Source organism: Leguminivora glycinivorella, chromosome 23 (genome assembly GCF_023078275.1).
Source record: "Leguminivora glycinivorella isolate SPB_JAAS2020 chromosome 23, LegGlyc_1.1, whole genome shotgun sequence".
NCBI lineage: Eukaryota > Metazoa > Arthropoda > Insecta > Lepidoptera > Tortricidae > Leguminivora > Leguminivora glycinivorella.
Window position 1 is genome coordinate 9,997,070 of NC_062993.1, and position 21,204 is coordinate 10,018,273.

Genomic DNA, 21,204 nt, shown 5'->3' on the forward strand with positions numbered 1-21,204 from the left:
CAGATTTAAAAGTGGAAAATGTCTGCCTTGGGTGAGACTTGAACTCACGGCCTCTGGATCGATACTCCAGCGCTCTGCCAACTGAGCCACCAAGACTTCAACCAAGCCAGCGAAATTTTCCACTACTAAGGTCAATGGGACCCGTAGCGACATCTACCGTAAGAGTGTGAGTGGAAAATTTCGCTGGCTTGGTTGAAGTCTTGGTGGCTCAGTTGGCAGAGCGCTGGAGTATCGATCCAGAGGCCGTGAGTTCAAGTCTCACCCAAGGCAGACATTTTCCACTTTTAAATTTATTCTAAGCCTAGTGGCATCGATTGCAGACGTTTCTGCTAATCAGAAGTTAAAAATAAAACAACAGATGTTTTATCGTTTATCGCGCGACCATACTTGCCTGCCTGAGCGAATGGGGCAAACGAGTCACTATAATCTATAGCTTTTGCCCACGGTTTCGTTTGCGTTAAATTCGAAAATTGCTGAATACTCCATACAAACTTGCACCCCCTATTTTAGGTAAGTAGGGGGTTAGAAAGAGACAAAAAGTAGTCTCTATCACTGTCTATCCCTTCAACTACATATAAGAAATACCGTTTTGCCGAGAAAGACGGACAAACAAGCAAACACACACACTTTCCCATTTATACTTATAATTTTAGTATTAACTGTGGTAGTAAAAGTTTACCTGCATTTGTAATACTTCAGGGCGTGGGCTTTTTCTTCAGAGATGACCGGTTTCCATTTTGGTGGTGATGGTGTTATGTTCACAGAACTGCTGTGCACCTGTAAATGCTGTAAATAATACTTATAATTATGATAATAGTTCCTCGAAATAAATACGAATAAAAGCCCGATTTGAACTTTAAGGCATGTGAAAAAATAAATTTAGACACTATTATGGATTGGATATGCCAGTGCCAAAAAACTCTCTAAACAAAAGTGTGAATTTAGCAAAAGTTAGCTTAATGTTAATAATGTTACATAAAATAGGAGTTTATTATTGTTAAAAAATGCTTCGAAATGTTTGAATTGGCAGAAAAACAAGGGTCTGAAACTCTGATCACCAAAAAATTGCCTCGGGTAAAAATGGGTCACTTTATGCCTAGGGTTGCAAATAGAAAAAAAACCAAATTTTTTTTTCAGACTTGTGAAGCGAGCACCATGGCTTTTTTTCTAAATATGTTTTTTTTTTCAGATGAACAAATAATTCGACAATAACGGTTTTTCGTGAATTGTAACGTGTTTCAAGTTTCAATAACAATAACGTACATTTTAATTCGATTAACATTCAGTATACAAACGTTTATTGGGGAATCCCCGATGCGGCGTGCAGCGTGGAGAGGCGGTGGTGTTACCAACAGAAAAAACCGGCCAAGAGCGTGTCGGGCCACGCTCAGTGTAGGGTTCCGTAGTTTTCCGTATTTTTCTCAAAAACTACTAAACCTATCAAGTTCAAAACAATTTTCCTAGAAAGTCTTTATAAAGTTCTACTTTTGTGATTTTTTTCATATTTTTTAAACATATGGTTCAAAAGTTAGAGGGGGGGGGGGCGCACTTTTTTTTCCTTTTGGAGCGATTATTTCCGAAAATATTAATATTATCAAAAACCGGCCAAGAGCGTGTCGTGCCACGCTCAGTGTAGGGTTCCGTAGTTTTCCGTATTTTTCTCAAAAACTACTGAACCTATCAAGTTCAAAACAATTTTCCTAGAAAGTCTTTATAAAGTTCTACTTTTGTGATTTTTTTCATAATTTTAAACATATGGTTCAAAAGTTAGAGGGGGGGACGCACTTTTTTTCCTTTAGGAGCGATTATTTCCGAAAATATTAATATTATCAAAAAACGATCTTAGTAAACCCTTATTCATTTTTAAATACCTATCCAACAATATATCACACGTTGGGGTTGGAATGAAAAAAAAAATCAGCCCCCACTTTGTATGTAGGGGGGGGGGGGGTACCCTAATAAAACATTTTTTTCCATTTTTTTATTTTTGCACTTTGTTGGCGTGATTGATATACATATTGGTACCAAATTTCAGCTTTCTAGTGCTAACGGTTACTGAGATTATCCGCGGACGGACGGACGGACGGACGGACGGACGGACAGACAGACATGGCGAAACTATAAGGGTTCCTAGTTGACTACGGAACCCTAAAAACGATCTTAGTAAACCCTTATTCATTTTTAAATAACTATCCAACAATATATCACACGTTGGGGTTGGAATGAAAAAAATATCAGCCCCCACTTTACATGTAGGGGGGGGTACCCTAATAAAACTTTTTTTTCCATTTTTTATTTTTGCACTTTGTTGGCGTGATTGATATACATATTGGTACCAAATTTCAGCTTTCTAGTGCTAACGGTTACTGAGATTATCCGCGGACGGACGGACGGACGGACGGACGGACAGACAGACATGGCGAAACTATAAGGGTTCCTAGTTGACTACGGAACCCTAAAAACGATCTTAGTAAACCCTTATTCATTTTTAAATACCTATCCAACAATATATCACACGTTGGGGTTGGAATGAAAAAAAAAATCAGCCCCCACTTTGTATGTAGGGGGGGGTACCCTAATAAAACATTTTTTTCCATTTTTTTATTTTTGCACTTTGTTGGCGTGATTGATATACAAATATACATATTGGTACCAAATTTCAGCTTTCTAGTGCTAACGGTTACTGAGATTATCCGCGGACGGACGGACGGACGGACGGACGGACGGACGGACGGACGGACGGACGGACAGACAGACATGGCGAAACTATAAGGGTTCCTAGTTGACTACGGAACCCTAAAAACGATCTTAGTAAACCCTTATTCATTTTTAAATAACTATCCAACAATATATCACACGTTGGGGTTGGAATGAAAAAAATATCAGCCCCCACTTTACATGTAGGGGGGGTACCCTAATAAAACTTTTTTTTCCATTTTTTATTTTTGCACTTTGTTGGCGTGATTGATATACATATTGGTACCAAATTTCAGCTTTCTAGTGCTTACGGTTACTGAGATTATCCACGGACGGACGGACGGACGGACGGACGGACGGACGGACGGACGGACGGACAGACAGACATGGCGAAACTATAAGGGTTCCTAGTTGACTACGGAACCCTAAAAAGTGATAACTATACCAACTACAGATTTCGTAAATGTTACTTTTATAAGACCAGAAATTAAAGTTATTTGATTAAATTCGTTTAATAGTTAACATTAAGTCTAAAAACCGTATAAAAGTATTAACTGCTTTGCAAATTTTGAGATTTCGTAGGTACATTAGAAAAAAACATACTCCAGAAAAAAAACTGTTTTTTTTGCAAGCCAGAAAAAAGTGATAACTATACTACAGATTTCGTAAATGTTACTTTTATAAGACCAGAAATTAAAGTTATTTGATTAAATTCGTTTAATAGTTAACATTAAGTCTAAAAACCGTATAAAAGTATTAACTGCTTTGCAAATTTTGAGATTTCGTACATTAGAAAAAAAACATACTCCAGAAAAAAAAACTGTTTTTTTCATGTTTTTTTTTAAGCCAGAAAAAAAAACCGTTTTTTTGCAACCCTATTTATGCCCTTGTTGTACTATCTACTATTTTTTTGTTCGGTACGGAGCGTAAGCGACTGACATCTTGGCTGACCCTGGGAAGACTTACTTTCTTACGACACGCGTAGCACTCCTTCAGCCTCCTAGCTTTGTTGCCTCCTGAAATAAATGAGTAATGAATTTTTAAGTAATTTAAATGTGTCGCTTAACTTCAAACTCGGGTAAATCCATTCTGCTACAAGGTTGATTATTTTTCAAATTATGTATATTTTTACAAACAATCAACCTTAAAGCAGAATGGATTTACTCGAGTTTGATTTGAAGTTAAGCGACACAACTAGTTTCAATAACATTCCAAATAGTTATTCCACATTAGGTATATTCTAAGTAGGACAACAATGATATCACAATTTCTACCGAAAATGTCTATACATTTCTATAAATCGGGTAACAAAAAGGGAAGTTCAATACAAATTCCCTAGGACGCTTAAGGGAGCCCGGTAGATTTTGCTCAGCATCATACTCTACCATCTTACCAATTTCTATCAAATTCGGAAACGTGATCCAAAATGTACAAACTTTTTCAGAATATCACGTCACAATCGCTTACCTACCCTTATATTTTTTCCCCTCACTAGCTCGGAAACACGTGTTTTGTCGTGTTACCAGCGGGTAAAAACACATTTTATCCACTAGTGGGTAAAGTAATTTGACCTTGAATAAAGTCAAATTAACTGATTTAAAATTGATAAAAGTAGGTGAATCTAGTAATAAAGATGATTTACTACCTGTGGAACCACTGGAAGCAGTGATAAAGGCATTTTTTACGTTGTAGTTTCTTCGCTATTAGTGAGGGGAAAAGTTTTGAGTTACACTCGGGTGCAAATGTATTTTACTTCTCGTGTGTTAAAGGAACTCCAAGTTCAGGATTCTATTCGGTCGAACCGCTCGCTTCGCTCGTGGTTCAACTATAGAATCCTTTCACTTGCTCGTTTTTCAATTCCACACTCGGCGTTAAAATACAACTTTGCCCCCTTGTATAACAAATAACTATTATCGTAGCTCTTTCTCTAATCGCTCTTCCAGCGAACGATATGAGCGTAGGTATTTGGTTCAGAACCCTGAATTACCCCTTATTGATGAGGTCCAGAAAGACCTGTGTGACCTTCAAGTGACTGAGTGGCATCAGATCGCACAGGATAGGAGCGAATGGCGGAATATTGTGTCGGAGGCCAAGATCCACTTCGGGTCACTGAGCCATCGCAGTAAGTAAGTAAATAAAAATATAAAATAAAATAAATCTAACCTTTCCTTACGTGACGATACATTTTGAAACTAGGCTTTTCGCTTACGGAATATTTCTGAAACATAATTATGTAAGAATATATAAGCTATTGAAGCAGAGCGTGCGCGACTTTGCAATCCAGAGATTGAGTTGCGGGTTCGATCCCCAGCTCGAGCCATTGAGTTTTTTTGGAATTTATTATACGCAAGAAAAAAATGACTAAAATAAACAAATTCGAATACCTATGATGAATGAATCGCTCTTCGGATTAGGAAGTTCTTAGCAGATTCATTACGATAACTCCTAGTTTTTTACCATTTGTTTATTTTTAAGATAATAAGAAAAAAGTAAGAAATAAATAAATTATACTATACCTTATGTTCCTTAACTTCTTTATGCCGCGAAGATGAGGTTTTTATGTCCACAGAATACACCTGGTTGTAATACTGCTCCGACTAAAAACAAATTCAATTTAAAACTAATTCATCCCGTTTGGACCAAGAATTTCACCACCCCCTTTCCTCCCGTGGGTGTAAAAGTCGACTGTTTGATATGGGTTCAATTCTGATAGGCTACTTATTAAAACCTGATGTTGGCGTTGATCTTTTGTGGAGCACAATATGTTTTGTCTTTATGGGTGAATCAACTTTTTCTTGCCTGTTATTGCCATGGTTACGGTCCCCTGAGTCACGTTGGTTTTATGAAACATTATGCTATTTAAACTATGCAAACATGCATTTTTCTGGTGTTAACAAGCCCTTTCCTATATTGGCCACCTACAAACATAGACTACATGCATGCTTGCATAATTTCAGTAGCATCATTTTGCATAAAAACCAGCGTGACTCAGGGGACCGCAACCATGGCAATAACATGCAAGAAAAAGTTGATTAATTGATCAAGTCAATGACGACGAAAAGGTTATAGGATTTGGCAGTAAGTGTCTTGAGAATTTGTTTGTGTATCTACGAGAAGCCTCACCTGTATCAAATAGTTAGACGCTGAAAGTACGCTGGCCGTATCTGTGAACGGAAGATAAAACAGATAAGATAAGATATTAGTTTAGTGACAATCACAAAATTTGCATGAAAACAACAGCAGGAAAAAAACTGTGTGCATCACCAAATTTAATATTACTAATAGTAGACCAGCTAAATAATAGTTTACTATAAAATATAGGCGGTAAACCAAATCTTGGCACTAAAAAAGGCGGCAAATTTGAAAAAAAAAAGGATGGCTCACCACTTCATAAAACGCGTGACACGCAAACGCTTCACAAAACTTGATTGAGAGCCATTTTTTTTTCAAGTTTTTTCAAATTTGTATGAAGTTTCCTCTGAGAATCGCAAGTTCTTTTAATTGTAATAGAAGAAAAAAAGTGTCCCAAGGTTTTTCCCATTCCGTTACCATTTTTTCATACAATTTGTATGGCGGTAACGGAATGGAAGGTTTGAAAAATGAATGGAAATCTAGGGACATCTTTTTTCTCGTATCAGGATCGAAATACCTCGCGATTCTGAGTAAGAATATGTAAAAAAATACCCACGTTATATAAAAGTGGGGTGGATAACTTTGAAAAAACCGGCCAAGAGCGTGTCGGGCCACGCTCAGTGTAGGGTTCCGTAGTTTTCCGTATTTTTCTCAAAAACTACTGAACTTATCAAGTTCAAAGTAATTTTCCTAGAAAGTCTTTATAAAGTTCTACTTTTGTGATTTTTTTCATAATTTTTAAACATATAGTTCAAAAGTTAGAGGGGGGGGACGCACTTTTTTTTCCTTTAGGAGCGATTATCTCCGAAAATATTAATATTATCAAAAAACAATCTTAGTAAACCCTTATTCATTTTTAAATACCTATCCAACAATATATCACACGTTGGGGTTGGAATGAAAAAAAAAGTCAACCCCCACTTTACATGTAGGGGGGGTACCCTAATAAAACATTTTTTCCATTTTTTATTTTTGCACTTTGTTGGCGTGATTGATATACATATTGGTACCAAATTTCAGCTTTCTAGTGCTAATGGTTACTGAGATTATCCGCGAACGGACGGACGGACGGACGGACGGACGGACGGACGGACAGACAGACATGGCGAAACTATAAGGGTTCCTAGTTGACTACGGAACCCTAAAAATGGCCCGTATACGGGCGAAGGTTGAATTTCCATTGAAAATTTGAATTTCGCGCCATATTTTGGTGACAAGACGTTATAATAATTATAGGCACAGAAAAAGTACCGAAACCAAACCAACCATTACGATATAGCGATGAATCCCAGTTGCTAGTAGGACAATTGTATTTATTGTCGTAAGAGTGATTACTGCCAATTATTATCATTTCCGTTTTTCTTCGCATCGGCTGAAACAATAGAAACAAAGTTAGGACATGACACTAGTTCATTACATTCAACTCGCCTGGTTAATTTATTAATTTTATTTAGCTTGGCATGTGTATTTTCATTCTTTGTAAATGACGATCCTTATTGGGAGACAATTATTTATATTTGGAATCTATTATGTAATTTTTGACGATCATGATGAGAAGATAAACATAATTTTGACATGTAGCAAATTTATAGTGTAATTTTTATCATGAAATAACGAAATCTAATCTAATCTAATCATTTATATTCATACTAGCGATTGCCCGCGGCTTCGCTCGCGTTAAATTCGAAAATTGCGGAATGCTCCGTACAAACTTCCACCCTCCTCGTTTTAGGGAAGTGGGGGTTAGAAAGAGATAAATAATAGCCTATGTCACTCTTCGTCCCTTCAACTATCTCCACTTAAAAAATCACTTCAATTCATCGCTCCGTTTTGCCGTGAAAGACGGACAAACAAACAGACACACACAGTTTCCTGTTTATAATATTAGTATGGAATCATTTATTCCATTGTAAATCATGTTCATTTGTCCAGTTTGGTTTAACCCTTTGACCACCAAGAACGTCTAAAAGCGTCGTCTGCTGTCGTGTCCACGACGCCAGCAACGACTAAATTTGCTATGGCTGTCAAAGCAATTATCCTGCTGACAGACAAGGTTTATTTTCGTTATTTACCAGTCGAGGTATTGGCGTGTAGGCCACATTTTGACGCGAGAATCAAAGCGTTCAAAAGTTCAAATACTTTTTGTTTCAAAATTTCCAAATTGATCAATGTAGGTACATTGTTCGATATCCGTAGTAAAAAAACTCAAAACAATAAAAAAAAAATCAATTCAATTTGGCAATCGAGAAGGGATCAAATGTAATCCTGTGAAGTGTGAATTCCTCCTATTTTGACACTCCTTTACCGCTAAAAAAACCTTTATAAATATAACTTATTTAGTTTACTTTTCTCTCCAACAGAGGGCTCCACCAATCCGAAGTGATGGTGCTGGCATCGGCGACCGTTTTCGCGACCGTCGTCGTCGATCTGTTCTTCTTAGGTTTCACAGTTTTCTCATCTGCATATTGAAGTGTTACGTCATCGCTGTCTGGCCAAAATAGACGTCTTTCTGTTACTTCCTCTGTGAAGATAAATTAAGAAACATGTTGAATTTTCTTACGAATCTACCTTTATATGTATGTATAGTATATATGACTACGCGCCATATTGCGGAATTTCATTAGAACTATTTTATTCATACTAAACTGAACTGTCACCATATACATCAGAATCACAGCGCCCTCCTGACAATAGTCAGCATATATTGGTCAAGTTTATATTTATTATAAAACAAAGTCGCCGCGTCTGTCTGTTGTGATGCTTCCACATTTAACTGTTATTAATGTATTTAAACATGTAAAATCAGGTAACTCAAGTAAAATTGTCGAAGATCGCTCGACGTTTCGCTTTTCATTGAGCATTTTCATTGAGCACGCGATGCCGATGGTATCCCGTCGCAGACTGCGGGCCGCAGCTCACTGCGACCGCTGACTCGGCGCGAGGGTCAACGGCGCCAGGGGCGGTGCGAAACTACCCTCACTTTCGGCACGTGAGTTACCCGATTTTACATGTTTACTATGTCAGTGTCTCACGGTAGTTTTATTATTAAAATAAAACATTGTACGAAATGGGTGGACCTATTTCGATTTTACATGTTTGTTTTCATTATCTATAAGTCCCATATTGCAAAGTTACTCATTGTCTCACTTTACATGTTTTAACGCAGGGACGTCCTACTAGCCAAAATGCAACAACTACAGAGAGAGCTCAAAACGGCCAATGAGTTGAACACAAAACTTCTTCAAGAACAGGAAGAATGTGAGCAGGAAATTGAGTCTGTTGTTCGAACAAATACAAGTCTCAAAGCCCAGCTTGCAACTCAAGATGTCGAATTCGAAGATATGCAGGGGCAGCGAGATGAATTACAGGCCATCGTTGACAGATTCAAGCAATGTCAGGAGATACACGAGCAGGCACTGCAACGCATCCAGGACCTGGAACAGCAGCTGGAGGAGTCAGAAGCAAAAATGACTTGCAAGTATTGCTCGGGCCAGGCCAGACCGACGGATAACAATTTAAGTATTTTTGCAGAACTTAATAGTTTTGAGTTAGATTTTGTTCATAATGAAACAGTGTGTTCCCCAATAGTAGAAAGTTTAACAAGTCCTGTAAAATGTCCCGCCAATGAGGTTAATAAAATTAGTATGAAGGGATCCAACAAAATCAAAAAATATCTAAAATTAAGTAGATTCATAAGGAAATCAAAACTTTTACTGAAACGCCATAATTTAGTATTCAAGAAATTTCACTCCAAGTTAAGTAATTTGGCCTTAAGTGATGAACTTTTAATTTGTCAGCATCAATTGGACCAGACAGTCGAAGAGTTGAATCATCGCTCTAATGAAATAAGAAAATTAGAACTAAAGTTAAAAGACCTCAATAATAAAGAGGAACTCTCAAGTAAAGCATTGCAGGAATACATAGCTTTTATGAATGATGTTCTAGTGCCGGGCAGCGGGTACCCGTTGCGCATGGAGTCACCGCGGCCTACGACGCGCCCCGTCGAGCCGGAGTCGCCCGCGCTGCGTGCCGCGTTGGCCGCGCCGGGGACACCCTCCCTGCGCGCCCTGTTCGCCAAGCGCCTCTCCCTCGCGTCCGAGCCGCGCCGCGACCGCGAGCCCGCCGTCCGCACCGCGGCCTCGCCGCCGTCACGGTCGCGCCTCGCGGAGCCGGCCCCGCCGCCGCCGCCGCGCGCCGTCGAGTCGGCTCCCTCGCCGCCGAGCCTCGCCAAGCTGGCTCTGGCGCTGCTGACCTACGTCGAGCCCTCTCCGTCGCCGCCCGCCACTGCGCCGCCGCCGCCGCCGGGCGCCGCACCCTGCCGTGCGCCCGCCACTGCCCCGGCACCGCCGCCGCGCCCGCGCCCGCGCGCCGCCCGCACCGTGCTGTACAGTGACGAGGCGGGCGTCGGCCTGGGCGCGCTGCTGGCGGAGCGCCTCCACCACCGAGTCATCAACGACTGTCACCCGGGGGCCACCGTCGATCGACTGATCGAATGTATCTCTGCAGGCGAGTTTGACTGCGACTCCACGCTCGTAGTTTTCATAGGGAACAGTGTCGACTGTACTAAGCGAGATATTTTAAAACTATCCGCTACTCTGTCGAAGGTCGACCGAGAAGAGGTTGCGAAGATCATTATTTGTGCGCTCCCGTACAGAATGTCTAGCAAAGTCAACAAGAGGGTGTTTCACTACAACTCTTTATTATATAATTTGGCGTTGTATAGTAGTACGATTTCGTATTTTGATACGAATAAATTTATAGATGAGTTTGTTATGCCTTATAAGAAAACCTACCTACCGAGGAGATGTTTAGTAGAATGTGCTGACCTGTTAGCGTATAACATTAAAGGCTCCGACGTGGCTAGCACGGCGTTTAATAATAATATGAAACGGTTTAATTTTTCATGCCCCGGTAGCGAGGGTTTCGAGATGAAGCCGTCTGGTGATTTGAATTTAAACTAACAGCTCCGACAACGAGTGCACCAGCCGGCTCCATTTTTATTGATCACTGCGATGCTAGTATGATAGGTGTGATACCCAGGTGCTCAAGTGGGTTTATTGGTAGCATATGGTAATTAATTAATACCAATCTGAATGCTTTAACTATTATTTATTGTAATAAATTGATACACAACAGCTTCACGTTAGTATATCTATCCCAAGAGAGGGAGGGGGGGACGGAGCAGGCGTTTAGTTACCACAACTCTCCCCCCAGCACATTTATAAAAAGAACAGAGTACTTAACCTTACCCTAATTATTACTTATAGCTAACATTTGATTAACATGGCGTTTTATGGTTCTCCCCTCCACCTGTACCATATATGTAACCCCTGGTGTCAGACACTCCTTGACCTCCCCCGCAATCCACTTTCGTTTTTTATCTCTATAATCTCTAACCATGACTTTCATTCCCACGTCAAACGTCACTTTTCGCTTTCCCCTACTGAACTCTACCAATTTTTCATTATTTATTTGCAATCTCGCACTTACAGGCTGTGGTCTAAGCAAGGAAAATCTAGTTCTTAACTCCCGCTGATACATTAGTTTCGAGGGGCTGACACCAGTTGCTCTATTTACACTTGTCCGATAATCGAATAAAAATAAGTTTATAGCTTCCTCTAGTGACTTTCCACTGGCTATTATTTTTTTTACATGGCTTTTAAAAGTCTGTACAAAACGTTCCGCGGCTCCATTCGTGGCTGGATAATAAGGTGGGGTGTAACTTATTTTGATATTTTTAGTTTTACAATAATCTTTAAATTCAGTACTTGTCCACGTTGTTCCATTATCCACCACCAAATGGAGCGGGTAACCATACCTGGAAAATAGTGTTTTAAAGACTTTCAATGTATTAGTGGCCGTTATATTAGACATTAAGTATGCTTCTGGCCACTTTGAAAAGCTATCTATTACCACTAGGAACATCTTACCACAGAAAGGTCCAAGAAAATCCGCATGTAAACGCTCCCAGACTGTATGGGCCTGTGGCCAGGGCGTTAAAGGTATCTTTTCGGGGGCCTTCCTGTTCTCTAAACAAATCATGCATGCATTTGTTATATCTGTGATATCCTTATCTATTGTTTTCCACCAAAAGTATGACCTAGCAATTTGTTTCATTCTATTTATTCCAAAATGGCTTGCATGTAACTCATTCATAACTAAATTCTGCAGGCTTTTTGGAATGATTACCCGTGTGCCCCATAGTAGGCAGCCCTGATCAATACTTAGTTCATTTTGTTTCTCATAAAAAGATTTTAATTCTTCATTTAACATTGTTTTATCAGGCCAACCATCAGTACAATATCTCATTACAGTTGATAGGGTAGTACATTTTTTTGTTTCTTGTTCCACCATTTTCCAATTTACAGTTTCAAAATTTGATAATGACAAGAATTTTAACACACTTATTTCACTACTATCTAATACTGGGTGACTAAAAGTACTATCGTCTGGTGTAGGATTGCGAGATAAGTAATCTGCTGGGTTACAATCAGTTTTTATGTGATGGATAGTGTAGTTAAACCCTGACAAGAATATAGCCCAGTGCTGTAGCCTTCGACATGCCATTTTTGGTATACCCTTTTTTGGGCCAAATATAGTAACTAGTGCAGCATTATCTGTTTGTAGTTCGAATGTTCGACCAAATAAATATTCATAAAATTTTGTTATTCCAAAGATTATTGAAAATGCCTCTTTCTCTATGGTTGGGTACTTTATTTGGGCATCTGTCAACTTTTTACTTGCATAGGCTACTGGTTTCACTACACCATCCTCAGATCTCACTGAAAGGACAGCGGCCACCCCACAGTCTGAGGCGTCGCAGCTTAAAATTACTGGCAAGTCATTGCTGTAATGAGGTAAAGTGACTGTTTTTGTTAAAGCTTCCTTTATTTTTAAGAAAGCCTTCTCGCATTCAGGGGTCCAAATAAATTTTTCATTCTTTAGACAATTATACAAAGGTTGTAGTATTGTGGCCATATTCTTCAAAAATCGATTATAATAATTTACTTTTCCTAAAAAAGAACGTAACATTTTTATGTTTTCAGGTTGGGGTGCTTTTAATAAGGGTTCAATATTTTCTTTAATCACGCGGATCCCTTCACCTGACACATGATATCCAAATACTGTTAGATGGTCTTCAAAAAACTTGCACTTTGATATTTTTAATTTCAGCTCTGCCTCTGTGAAACGTTCCAATACAGATTTTAGTCTTGAATTTACTTCTTCTATTGTTTTTCCTGCAATGAAAACATTATCTATATATACTTTCACACCTTCCAGTCCCGACAACAACTGAACAATTAGGCGCTGGAACGAGCCTGGCCCAGTACTGACACCATAGGGCAGATATAAATATTTATATATACCCTTTTCAGTCACTATTGTAGTTAGTTCTTGTGAGTCTGTATCCAGTGGTGCTTGGAGGTAGGCTTCTTTCAGATCGAGCTCACAAAAACAACTATTTCCTTCAAAATTTGACAGTATGTCATTTATTGTCGGGAGAGGAAAATGGTCTATTTCTAGGTTAGGGTTCAAAGTTATTTTGTAGTCTCCACAGAGGCGTACTGAACCATCTCCCTTCATTACTGGTACCACTGGTGTACCCCATTCGCTAAACTCCACTGGAGCAATACGGCCATTTTCTAACAGTCTATTTATTTCTGTTTCAACCTTTGATTTTAATGCAAAGGGCACATTCCTAGCAGGCAAAAATTTGGGCTTGGCATTTGGTTTTAATTTTAGTGTTATATTTGCCTTTTTAAAATTACCCCAGCCTGGTTCAAATACAATAGGAAAATCTTTTTTAATTTTGTCTACATAGGTCTGTCTATTTGAAGCAGTAGTACATACGTTAATATGTTGCTTTAGTTTTAATGGCCATAAATGTAATTTTTTTAACCAATCCTTTCCTATTACCCTAGGACACCCATCTTCTACCACTACAAGGGACATGTCCTCAAATTTTGATTCATTAAATATAACATTCAAATTTTTTAATAATCCAATTGGCCTTGAAATGGACTGGTCAAAATTCATCATAGTCAGTTTAGAGTTTTCTATGTTGATCTGCGAGAAAAATTTATTTCTGTCACTTTTATTTATTGTGGTGATGTCTGAACCTGTGTCCACTTCAAACTCAAATGGAATCCCTTCAATTTTAACTTTAAAAACATAGATGGTATTTTTTTAAATAACTTACATCCCAAATTAAGTGTCTGATACATGTCATCTAGTTCATTATTTTCACAAACATCTTCCTCTTTTTCTTCAGAGCAAACTACAGTTTTTAGGCTTGGTTTCTTTTGAGGGCATAGCCTATAAATATGTCCCTTCCTGCCACATTCCGAACAGTACTTGAAACGCAAGGTACACTGATCCTTCCAATGGCCTGTCTTGCCGCAACACAGGCACTTTGACTGTTGTTGTTGTTGTTGTCGGTTTTTTTGAGGCTGTTGGCTTGCCTTCCTACGATCCATTGAGAGCTTGAACACATCCACTGGCTTAGCTGATAGTTTAAAAGCCATCTCTGCTGTCTCCGCAACTGCTGTTAACTTTGCCAGAGACGCATCAGCCATCTTCAAAACTTCATACCTAATTGTTTCATTGTGGACGCCGTTCAACAATCTTTCCTTCAAGTGTTCGTCTACATCCGTAAAATCACAGTCTTTAGCCAATTTGCGAACAGCTAGCAGGTATTCTTTTATTGTTTCTCCTTCTTCTTGCTTCCTGTCCATGAACCTCGCTCTGTGCACTGCTAGATTTATCTTGGGGTGGTAAAATTCTTGCAGTTTTTTACATAATTCCTCGTATGTGATATTAATTGGTAGTTTTGGGGCACATAACCCTGACAAAATGTCATAAACATTACTTGTTAATTTTGTTATCAAGAGAGGAACCTTTTTGTCTTCCGAAATATCGTGTAATAACATATAACAATTCAGTTGTTCTTCGTAACTTCTCCAATTTCCACCACTAAAGTTTTCCAAACTCGTAATAGGAAGCGTTGCCTGGTGTGACATGGTGTGACCCGTGTGGCGTGTTTTCACGTATTCTCGGAGCAACTTACGCAATTCGTCGATATTTGGATTTGGGTTTGTTTGTAATCCCAATTCTTGTACAAGTTTCGACAATGTATCCTTGGTTAATTCCTGCAACCACGCTGTTTGGCCACTTGCGATCTTGCTTTTAAATTCTTCTAGTGACATTATCAATTGTAAATTTCTTCATCGATTTTCAGTTTTATCCAAAATCATGATCAATCATAAATCAATGGCGTATACCGTGCCTGTTTTACCGACAGAGTCGTGACACTGACACGGCGTTTTGATATTGCTTGAATGTTTGCTCTGCTTTACCGACTGGGTTCCTTTACTGTACTGTGTACTGTCAACCCGCTGTGTTGACTTTGACGTTTATGGATTGAGATGTTGATAACCTCTATTTGTGCAATGTTAACAATACATACAGTTTTACGTAGATTCGTAACCGCCTCGTCGCCAGTGTGATACCCAGGTGCTCAAGTGGGTTTATTGGTAGCATATGGTAATTAATTAATACCAATCTGAATGCTTTAACTATTATTTATTGTAATAAATTGATACACAACAGCTTCACGTTAGTATATCTATCCCAAGAGAGGGAGGGGGGGACGGAGCAGGCGTTTAGTTACCACAATAGGTAAAACCAATTTATTGAACCTGGTTCACCAAAATATCCAAGGATTCACTTGTAAGGAACTTGAAATTGATTTGTATTTGCAGTCGTCGAATATTGACATACTCTGTATTACTGAGCACTGGCTTAAAGAACATGAATTTATGTTTAATTTTAAGAATCATAGTATAATTAGTTCTTTTTTTAGGAAATCTAGTAACCGTGGCGGGTCATTAATAATGGTTAAGCATAACTTAAAAAGTAAAGAGCGCAGAGACATTGTTGACATGTCTGTAGAACGCCATATTGAACTTTCTTGTGTTGAGATGGACCAATTTATCATTATATGCGTGTACAGGCCCCCTTCGGCGGACTATAATGTATTTGAATCAGTAATAGATGACGTACTTAGTAGTGTTTTTAGAACCCAAAAAAGTATAATTGTGTGTGGCGATTTTAATGTCAACATACTTGAACATTCGCCATTATGTGGAAGGTTATTAAACACCTTCAAATCCTTTAACTTGGTTAACTTATTCTGCGAACCCACTCGAATCACAGCAACCAGTGCTACATGTATAGATAACATTTTTAGTAACAAGGATGCGATTAGTAAATCTGTTATTAACAACCTAAGTTCTGATCACTGTGGTCTAAAAGCTTCTTTCAATGAGAAAACAGAAGAAATTCCGCAAGATACTTTATGTAGGCCAATCTCTCAAAGGCTCCTAGATTTATTTAATCGTAATGTTACCAAACGATTATGTTGTCTTTCATGTACGCAAGAAAACCCCAATTGTTTGAGTTCTGATTTATTTAACTGCATTAAAAATGAATTTGATGTCTGTTTCACTAAAAAGAAAGTAAAAAGCAGGACCAAGACTAAATTTAGCGACTGGGCTACGCCGGATATTCATAAGACAAGACGCCAACTCTACGACTTATACGATTTAAAAGCCACTGATAAAAGGCCGGAATTTCTGGAGCATGTTCGGAATTTTTCAAAATCTTTTAAGATGATGTGTGTCGCCGCGAAAGCTAATCACTTGTCTAAAAAGATCCTAAATTCTAGTGATAAGGTTAAAACTGCCTGGCAGGTGATCGGCAATGAAACTGGGAAACGTAAAATGAAGGATCCGCACTACAAGCTACGAATTGGTGACGCTTTAGTAAGTTCCGACCGTGAAGTGGCAGATCATTTTGAGCAGTTTTTCTCGAATATACCGGTAGAAACAACAAAGTCTCTTAATTCGTCGCCAGATGTCGCTGAAGAAATTTTGAAGAGAAATGTAGCGGAATGTACAGAATTCTTCAAATTTTCGTATATCACTCCGAACATAGTTCTTAAGACTTTTAGATCACTGAATTTAAAGAAAACTGAAGATCTATGGGGCCTGTCAGTCAAAGTTTTGCATTCCATTATTGAATCTATTGCACCATATTTAGCTGAGATTTTCAACAGATGCATTGATGTTGGCACTTTTCCAGATATTATGAAACATAGCAAAATTATCCCGTTGTTTAAATCAGGAACGAAGACAGATCCTACGAACTTTAGGCCGATTTCAATACTACCTGCATTAAGCAAAGTGTTTGAGAAACTTATTTTAAATCAACTGCTGTCGCATTTCAACAGAAATAAACTGCTTGATAGCAATCAATTTGGTTTTACCAAAGGTCGATCAACCACTGACGCTGGTGCGGTACTCCTAAAGCACATCTTTGACGCTTGGGAAAAAGCTCAAGATGCTGTTGGAATTTTCTGTGATCTGTCCAAGGCATTTGATTGCGTAGATCACGAAAATTTAAAACGAAAATTAAGCCACTACGGGATAAAAGCCGGTGCCCTCGACTTAGTCTCATCATATCTGTCGGATAGGACTCAGAGAGTAGTTATTAATGGAACTCATTCGGCGGGGTCCCCGGTAGCCCTCGGAGTGCCTCAAGGTTCAATTCTTGGTCCCTTCCTCTTTTTAGTATATATTAATGACCTACCCACTCTTGTTAAAGGCAGACATGATATAGTGTTATTTGCGGATGACACTTCTCTTATATTCAAAGTGGACAGGAAGGAAAATAGCTTCGACAGTATTAATGATGCCCTATCAACTATAGTTAACTGGTTTACGGCAAACAATCTACTTTTGAACGCCAAGAAAACCAAATGCATCAAGTTTGCGTTACCTAACGTCAAGCAGATAAATAACAGCAAAATCCAAATAAAAGGTGATACGCTGGAGTTTGAAGACCAAACTGTTTTCCTGGGAGTCACTTTAGACTCAAAACTGCAATGGCACGCACATATTGCTACTTTAGCTAACAAACTTAGTTCAGCTGCCTACGCAGTAAGGAGAATCAGACAGCTAACAAACGTAGAGACGGCCAGGCTGGTATACTTTGGTTACTTCCATAGTGTTATGTCGTATGGAATTCTGTTATGGGGTAAAGCCGCAGATATTCAGACGATATTTGTGCTGCAAAAGCGAGCTGTACGTTCCATATATGGACTGGGCGCTCGAGCTTCCCTAAGAGAGAAATTCAAAGAGGTGAACATTCTTACCGTTGCCTCTCAGTACATACTTGAGAATATTATGTATGCTAGGAAAAACATCCATGAATACAAGCTTAACAGTGATATCCATAACTATAACACTAGAAACAAACATAAACTTGCCGTGCCCTTCCACCGTCTCCGTAAGGTTAGTACGTCTTTCGTTGGGAACTGTACACGTTTTTATAACAAAATCCCCATTGATGTAGTGAACTTGCCACTCGGCAAATTTAAGTCACATGTTAAGCGCTGTTTGCTAGGTAAAGCTTACTATACGGTAAATGATTTTATAAATGATAAAAATGCCTTTAAGCCAGTAGCTTGATTATGGTAGCAGAAGTTTGTAATACAACCGTACTAGTATCCAGTAAAAATGACACAGCGTAATTTTTCTCATGTGATTGTATTGTATCATTAGTTATGTTAGTAGGACGCTTAGAGACCTTATACACCTCTAAGATTTTTGTTTTCATTATATAGCGTAGTTATATAAAATTTATTTAAAGTATGATAGTACACTGACCCTTAGAGACCTTTACATCTCTAAGTCACGTTGAGCATGTAATTAGTTATGTATAGCTATACTAGGCATTGTTGCCCTCTTTAATGTCACCTACAAGCTTAATGTCGTGTTTCACTGTGTCGATTTTTCTTTTGTCAATTTGCTGTTAGCTTGAACATGTCATGCTCGCTTAAAAGTCTTTGCTTACGGTGGCGTGTTGATCGGGTCGCCACCTTCCCGAATGGAGGTTGAGGGAGGCGATGGCTGAGATACGCGTCATACTCGTGAACGGGTGCTGTTTGTGGAGACTGATCTGTTCAAGCTTACCTGGGCCACATGTTTTGTTAGATTATTTAACTTTACTTTTGAGCGGATTGCGAGACACTACATTCGGTTCTTGTAAAAATTAAACTTAAGTAAGTAATGTCTTAAGGATGACACTAGAGACCATCACGTTGTCGTTTAATTTAGTTAATTTTAGCTTTTGGACACTTAGAGACTTTATACATCTCTGAGATTTTGATTATATTTTATTTTAAAATAGACTCCTTACTTTAATGACCTTGTTGTCGTTTGATTAAGTTAATGTTAGTTTTTTGGACACTTAGAGACCTTATACATCTCTGAGATTTTGATTATATTTTTAAACTTAATTTGTAACCTTGATTGGCCCTTATTTGTAAACTTGATTTGTTCTTTAATGATTGACAACTAGAGACTTGTACATCTCTTGAAATGTGTAATTTAGCTGTTCATTTTCTGTATTTTTTATTTTTTTTTGTATTATTTGACAAAGGTTTTTACTTTTAAATATTTTAATTTTATAAAATTTGACTCTTGGAGACGCTATACATCTCCATGGATTATTTGATTAAGTATAATATTTTTACTTGTAATATTCAGTCTTTTACAACTATTGAAGTATTATAGATTTCTTTTATCTTTGTATCTGTTTGCACTTTCTTTATGTATTGATTATAGTTAGTAATAATATGACATTTAGAGACTTTATACATCTCTAATTCTATATCAGTGTATAGCTACTTTGCTTATGATTAATATTTTTAGTTAATATTTCTATTAATTTCATTTGTTTAACTTTAATGAATACTCTGTAATGTTGACATGTAAAAGTGCCCCCGTGGCCTATTTGCTGAATAAATGATTTTGTATTTTTTGTTTTGTATTTTGCTATAGACGGTCAATCAAATCATGGCACTAAGAAAAGGCGAAAAATTCAATTTTTCTATGGGAATTAATTTTTCAACTACATTTTTAATAAATTTTTAAGTATTATCATAAATTAAATATAACAAGATCATGCCATCCCATACATTAAAATGCGACCGCCTAAGATCGCGCTTACACTCCACCACACATAGATGGCGCCACAAAAAAAATGTCTTGTAGCTTTTGATTATACTTGTAGATGGCGTTAAGTGTCACTTTTGACATAGATTTACGGCTCGGAATTGACACTTAATGCCAATCTACAAATAATCGGTGGCAACAAGGTATTTTTTGTGGCGCCATCTATGTGTGGTGGAGTATAAGCGCTTTCGTAGGCGGTCGCATTTTAATGTATGGGATGGTATGATCTTGTTATATTTAATTTATGGTATATGGCTCGTCAATGATTCCGCCAACGTCAAGGTTTAGGAAGGCTCGTGTTTTATGAAGACAATCGGCCGATGAGCTCTTTACATTTGTCAAATTTCCCGCCTTTCTTAGTGCCAAGACTTGGTTGACCGTCTATTAAGGTGTAGTGATAATGATACATACATACATACATACAATCACGCCTGTGTCCCATGAAGGGGTAGGCAGAGCACATGAAACTACTCAGGTTTCAGTGCCACTCTTGGTAAATAAGGGGTTGAAAGAAAACGAAACTGTGACATTGCAGTGACAGCTTGCCAGCCTCTCGCCTACGCCACAATTTAACCCATATCCCACAGTCGCCTTCTACGACACCCACGGGAAGAAAGGAGATGGTGAAATTCTTAACCCGTCACCACACGGGCAATAATGATAGATTGTAGGTAATTATGTGTATATTAACTTACTTATAACTTTGCCCTTGACCGGTTTGGCTGGAACACGGTCCTTTGAAAAACATTCAGATATCCCATAGCTTTGTACAGCGGCATCTGTAACAAAAACATATTTACAAAATATGTTTTTAAATACATTAATAATCGGTCGTCAAATCAACTGCTTTAAAATTGACGAAAGTAAGTGAATCTAGTAATAAAGATGATTTACCACCTGTGGAACTACTGGAAGCAGTGCTAAACGCATTTTTATTTTTGCGTTGTAGTTTCCTCGCTGTAGTGAGGGAAAAGTTTTGTGTTACACTCGGTGCAAATGTATTTTACTTCTCGTGTGTTAAAAAACTCGCAAGTTCAGGATTCTATTTCGAAATTTTGTAACACTCGCTTCGCTCGTGGTTCAACTATAGAATCCTTTCACTTGCTCGTTTTTCAATTCCACACTCGGCGTTAAAATACAACTTTGCCCCCTTGTATAACAAATAACTATTATTTCCGCTACCCAAAGGTTGTCTGGTAGAGATCGCTCTTTAGCGATAAGACCGCCTGTTCTGTTGTCTGCCTCTATTTATAATCTTTTGTTTTGTCTCCACTGTATCTTTTGCTGAGGTGTGCCA

At 38.4% G+C, this 21,204-nt stretch overlaps 3 protein-coding genes and 2 non-coding genes across 6 annotated transcripts in view; 2 read left to right on the forward strand and 3 right to left on the reverse strand.

Moving 5' to 3' along the window:
- LOC125238278 overlaps positions 1-21,204 on the reverse strand; it is a 36,423-nt gene that overhangs the window by 5,231 nt on the left and 9,988 nt on the right. Inside the window, exons 6-13 of one of the 2 annotated variants that reach the window (XM_048145564.1) lie at positions 20,603-20,686; positions 8,175-8,350; positions 7,096-7,201; positions 5,821-5,861; positions 5,214-5,294; positions 4,861-4,915; positions 3,664-3,713; positions 680-786 (exon numbers count right to left, since the gene is read on the reverse strand). In XM_048145564.1, coding sequence (XP_048001521.1) covers positions 680-786; positions 3,664-3,713; positions 4,861-4,915; positions 5,214-5,294; positions 5,821-5,861; positions 7,096-7,201; positions 8,175-8,350; positions 20,603-20,686 — 700 coding nt within the window. Of the gene's footprint in view, positions 1-678; positions 787-3,663; positions 3,714-4,860; positions 4,916-5,213; positions 5,295-5,820; positions 5,862-7,095; positions 7,202-8,174; positions 8,351-20,602; positions 20,687-21,204 lie in introns of those variants that run through there. The other variant, XM_048145566.1, reaches the window with a different exon arrangement.
- On the reverse strand, positions 24-96 carry Trnad-auc. The gene has a single exon. It is a non-coding gene; the product is annotated as a tRNA-Asp (tRNA).
- Trnad-auc lies at positions 198-270 on the forward strand. The gene has a single exon. It is a non-coding gene; the product is annotated as a tRNA-Asp (tRNA).
- Positions 8,998-17,542, forward strand: LOC125238279 (tropomyosin-1, isoforms 33/34-like). The gene is made up of 2 exons (XM_048145567.1): positions 8,998-10,856; positions 15,508-17,542. The coding sequence occupies exon 1, from the start codon at positions 9,015-9,017 to the stop codon at positions 10,788-10,790; it is 1,776 nt and encodes a 591-aa protein (XP_048001524.1). The 5' UTR covers positions 8,998-9,014; the 3' UTR covers positions 10,791-10,856; positions 15,508-17,542.
- Positions 12,698-15,100, reverse strand: LOC125238280. Its single transcript, XM_048145568.1, has 2 exons — positions 14,030-15,100; positions 12,698-13,067 (listed from the first exon to the last, which is right to left on the reverse strand). Coding segments are annotated over exons 1-2 (1,008 nt in total). The 5' UTR covers positions 15,036-15,100; the 3' UTR covers positions 12,698-13,065.

What these genes read in the sequence shown, in the direction of transcription:
- LOC125238280 (XM_048145568.1), bottom strand. Translation starts at nt 15,035, where the DNA reads ATGTCACTAGAAGAATTTAAAAGCAAGATCGCAAGTGGCCAAACAGCG.
- LOC125238279 (XM_048145567.1), top strand. Translation starts at nt 9,015, where the DNA reads ATGCAACAACTACAGAGAGAGCTCAAAACGGCCAATGAGTTGAACACA.